Raw genomic sequence first — 3,272 nt, 5'->3', positions numbered from 1 at the left:
GGGAAGGAGGACACGGGGCAGCGTGTCCCGTTGTGCGGCCGCGGGAAGGAGGACACGGGGCAGCGTGTCCCGTCGTGCGGCCGTGGGAAGGAGGACACGGGGCAGCGCGTCCCTCCGGCCAGCCCCGCACCCCCGTCCCCGTACGGGTGCTGGAGGCGGCTCCCTGGACGCTGCCGTGGCCAGGATCTGCAGCGAGCTGTCCCTGGCAGGAGCTGCCCCTGGCAGGAGCTGTCGCTCCGCATGCCCACCCGCTCCCACCCTCCCTCCCTGCTCGCTGCGGCCACGTTTCTCGGCTCGCCCGGAGCCGCCCGAACGGGCTCTCTCCGCGCTGCTCCTCCTCACTCCCTGCGGGTGCTGCAGGACGGGGGACACCCGCTCCCCGCGACGCCGTCCCCACAGCCCCCGCACACCCGCAGCCCGCGGGGAGCAGCAGGGCGGGCGCCGTGTCCCCAGGCGCACGCGTGGGGGCCGCTCGCCGGGCCCCAGGGCGCGGAGCTCCCACCCAGCAGCGCCGCCCGAGGCCCCGCAGCCTCCGAGGCGGCTCCCCCGCCACGGCCGTGGCCACGGCCACGGACAGGGACGCGCAGGGCCCCGCACTCACCCTGCAGGGCGCAGCCGGCCGCCAGGCAGAGCGCCACGGTGCCCACGAGCGCGGCGCGGCAGCCCCGCAGCGGCCTCATGCRCGGCGCGCCGGGCCCCGCGGGGCCGCACGCCGGGCCTCCTCCTCCTCCTCTTCCTCCTCCTGCTCCTCCTCGCCCAGCGCCTCCCTCCCTCCCTTCCCGCCAGCCTCCGGGGCCCATTGGATGAGAAGGGATCCCCTGCGCTCCCTGGAGATGCTGCCCAGGGTCCTGTCCCACTTGTGCTGCTCTGTCTGCAATTCCCTTGTGCCTTCCTGCCCGGATKTCCTGGTGGGCCAAAGGAGCTGGGACTCCATGAGGATTAGGTGTCCGCAGAGGGAGGCGAGGGCAGCTCCCGGGCGGGAGGAGGGCTGCGGGATGCAGCGTCCCGCTTGCTGGAGGCACTCGGAGAGGCTCCGGGATGCATTTCTRCATGCAGGACAGCGTTTCCCACCTGCAAGGAGACACCAGGGAAAGGGGAGCTGGAGGCAGGCAAATTGCAGGGGCTCTAATGGCCCCAAGTGGGCTCTGAGCTGGAGTGGGGCTGGGCTCACCCGTGGGTGCGAGGGTCCCGTGAGGCTGCCACCAGCACAGGGCAGAGGGACCCCTGCTTACCCCGTACCCTTCCTCAGACCCACACTGAGCTGCTCCCGTGGGGCGACCCAGCAGCTGTGACACTATCATGGGTGCCAGGAGAAAACTCTGGGGTRGAGCTTGTAAGATTTGGGTTTCTTATCCACACAGCTCGGTGGCGGTTCAAGGGAGTTAGTCCAGGCTTGGGAAGGCTGCATGGACCTCAGAGCCCTTCCTCATTCAAGATGCAGTAAAATCCCCAGCTCCCAGCAGTCTGTTTTGGAACAGGCTGCCCAGGGAGGTTGTGGATCTGCAGATYTCCCAAAGGCGCCTGGCTGCCACCCTGTGCCCCGTGCTCTGGGTGTCCCTGCTGGAGCAGGGGGGTAGGAATRGATGGTCTCTAGAGGGTGGGATCTAGATCATCTCTAGAGGTCCCTTCCAACCTCAACCATTCTCTGATTCYCCCAGTTTCTGGTGGGTCYCTTGAGCAAGGGGAATCAGCTGGAGATATGGGGGAGAAAGAAGCCAATGAAGACCTATTACCCAAATATTTGCCTTTAAATAAGTTTTGCAGCCCACACTGATTTGGGCACTTAGTGCTGGGGACATCTGGACATCTGGTGACACTTCATCCATAAAGGCAGCGTTGGGGGAGTTCCCTGGTGCACCGATCTGCTTGATCCCATTCCTGTGGTTTGCCAGGTCCCTCTTGTGCAGTCCATGTGCCCTTGCTGAGAATGAAATTACAGAAAAAAAAGAGTCCTTCCCCCAAAGGACTTTATGGTGACTTAATTCCTCGAAGTGTTAAAGAAGATCTCATGGTAGTGTGTCATTTTCCTTCTTCATTTTTTGAAGTGATATTATTATATTATTGTTTGGAGCTCTTGGCTCTGTAGCCTGCTTTGGCAGCACAGCACATGGGGCATATGCTTGTGCAAAATTAATTTAACTTTGAGTAATTTAAAATGTATCTCACTGGTTCCATTGTTTTAATCTGCTCTGCTGGAAGGACAGATGTTGCTCATGAAATTCAAATTTCAAGCTCTTCCAGAAACAGTGGCTTTGCGGTATAGGTCAAATGTTTAGTCTTAGGCTACATGTTTTTTAAGCACCAGTGTACATTTGGCAAAGAAGGGTCCCTTCTGTTTAGAAGCAAAACTGTAAAATATCTAGAGCAGCTCAATTAGCCACGTTATTAGTTAGCAGTTCACCGATGTGTGTTGGCTGGTGGAGCCCCTACTTGGCCTTGGATGCCCAAGAGCCTCATCCRAGTGCCCCGGGTGGGCTCAGCCCTGGAGCTCTGCACCTCGGAGCGTCCCCAGCACGTGTCTGCCTCGCCATTCCCGAAATGTCCCTGTGGGATGTGGAACAAAACGTGCAAGAGTTTGGCAGTGGGCTTCCCCRCATCACAAGGGAGTGAGTGGAGCATCCCCTGCCCAGCTCTTCCACAGCAGGGTTGTTTCGGCCACGCATTTAGAGGAATTTCACAGAAAATGCGTGTGACAGTGTTAGCTGTGCGATTGCTCACCCCAGCTTCATCCYGATGTATTTTCCTAAAAAAATTCCCTCTGGAAATCCCATCCTTACGTGATGAGGGGAGACAAATGACACTCTGYTGTGGACATTTTGTGCGCTGCTCTTGCCCTGACATTTTCCTTTTCTCTTCAGAGCCAGCAAATAGGAGCATATCAAACCACAAAGTACAGCCYGGAGAGAATTAGTTTTCCTTTTTTAATTACAAAGTGCCTGGAAACCAGCAGGAGAGATTTACAAGCTTTATAAAAGAGTCATTTTGCCATCCACACAGTGCTACAGGGGACTGGAAATTTTTATTGCTACATGCTTCGTTTCAGTATTTTAAGGGTTTTTCTGCCTTCTCTTTGCTGCCTGCGATCCTCTCAAGTTTGGCAGGCCCGATTTCTCTTTCTGGAGTCATTAATAATGGAAGGAAACCACATTAACAACAGCAGCAACAGCCAGACAGGAGCCAAGAAGCTCCTTTTGCTCTTTAATATGCTGCACGAGTACCTTTAAATGCTTTGTACRAAGTATTCTAGTTTTTCTTGCCCTTTCCTTTGATCT

At 57.4% G+C, this 3,272-nt stretch overlaps 1 protein-coding gene across 1 annotated transcript in view; it reads right to left on the bottom strand.

Annotated features, from left to right (window-relative positions):
* Positions 1-680, bottom strand: part of VSTM5 (V-set and transmembrane domain containing 5) — a 14,721-nt gene extending 14,041 nt beyond the window's left edge. Inside the window, exon 1 of the mRNA XM_026052936.1 lies at positions 602-680. Within this exon, the coding sequence (XP_025908721.1) occupies positions 602-680 (79 nt within the window). The remainder of the gene's footprint in view (positions 1-601) is intronic.
* Positions 681-3,272: the final 2,592 nt, after the last annotated feature.

Source organism: Nothoprocta perdicaria, unplaced genomic scaffold (genome assembly GCF_003342845.1).
Source record: "Nothoprocta perdicaria isolate Ctin4 unplaced genomic scaffold, notPer1 scaffold_94, whole genome shotgun sequence".
Classification (NCBI taxonomy): Eukaryota; Metazoa; Chordata; class Aves; order Tinamiformes; family Tinamidae; genus Nothoprocta; species Nothoprocta perdicaria.
This window is presented reverse-complemented; position numbering and strand designations above follow the sequence as displayed.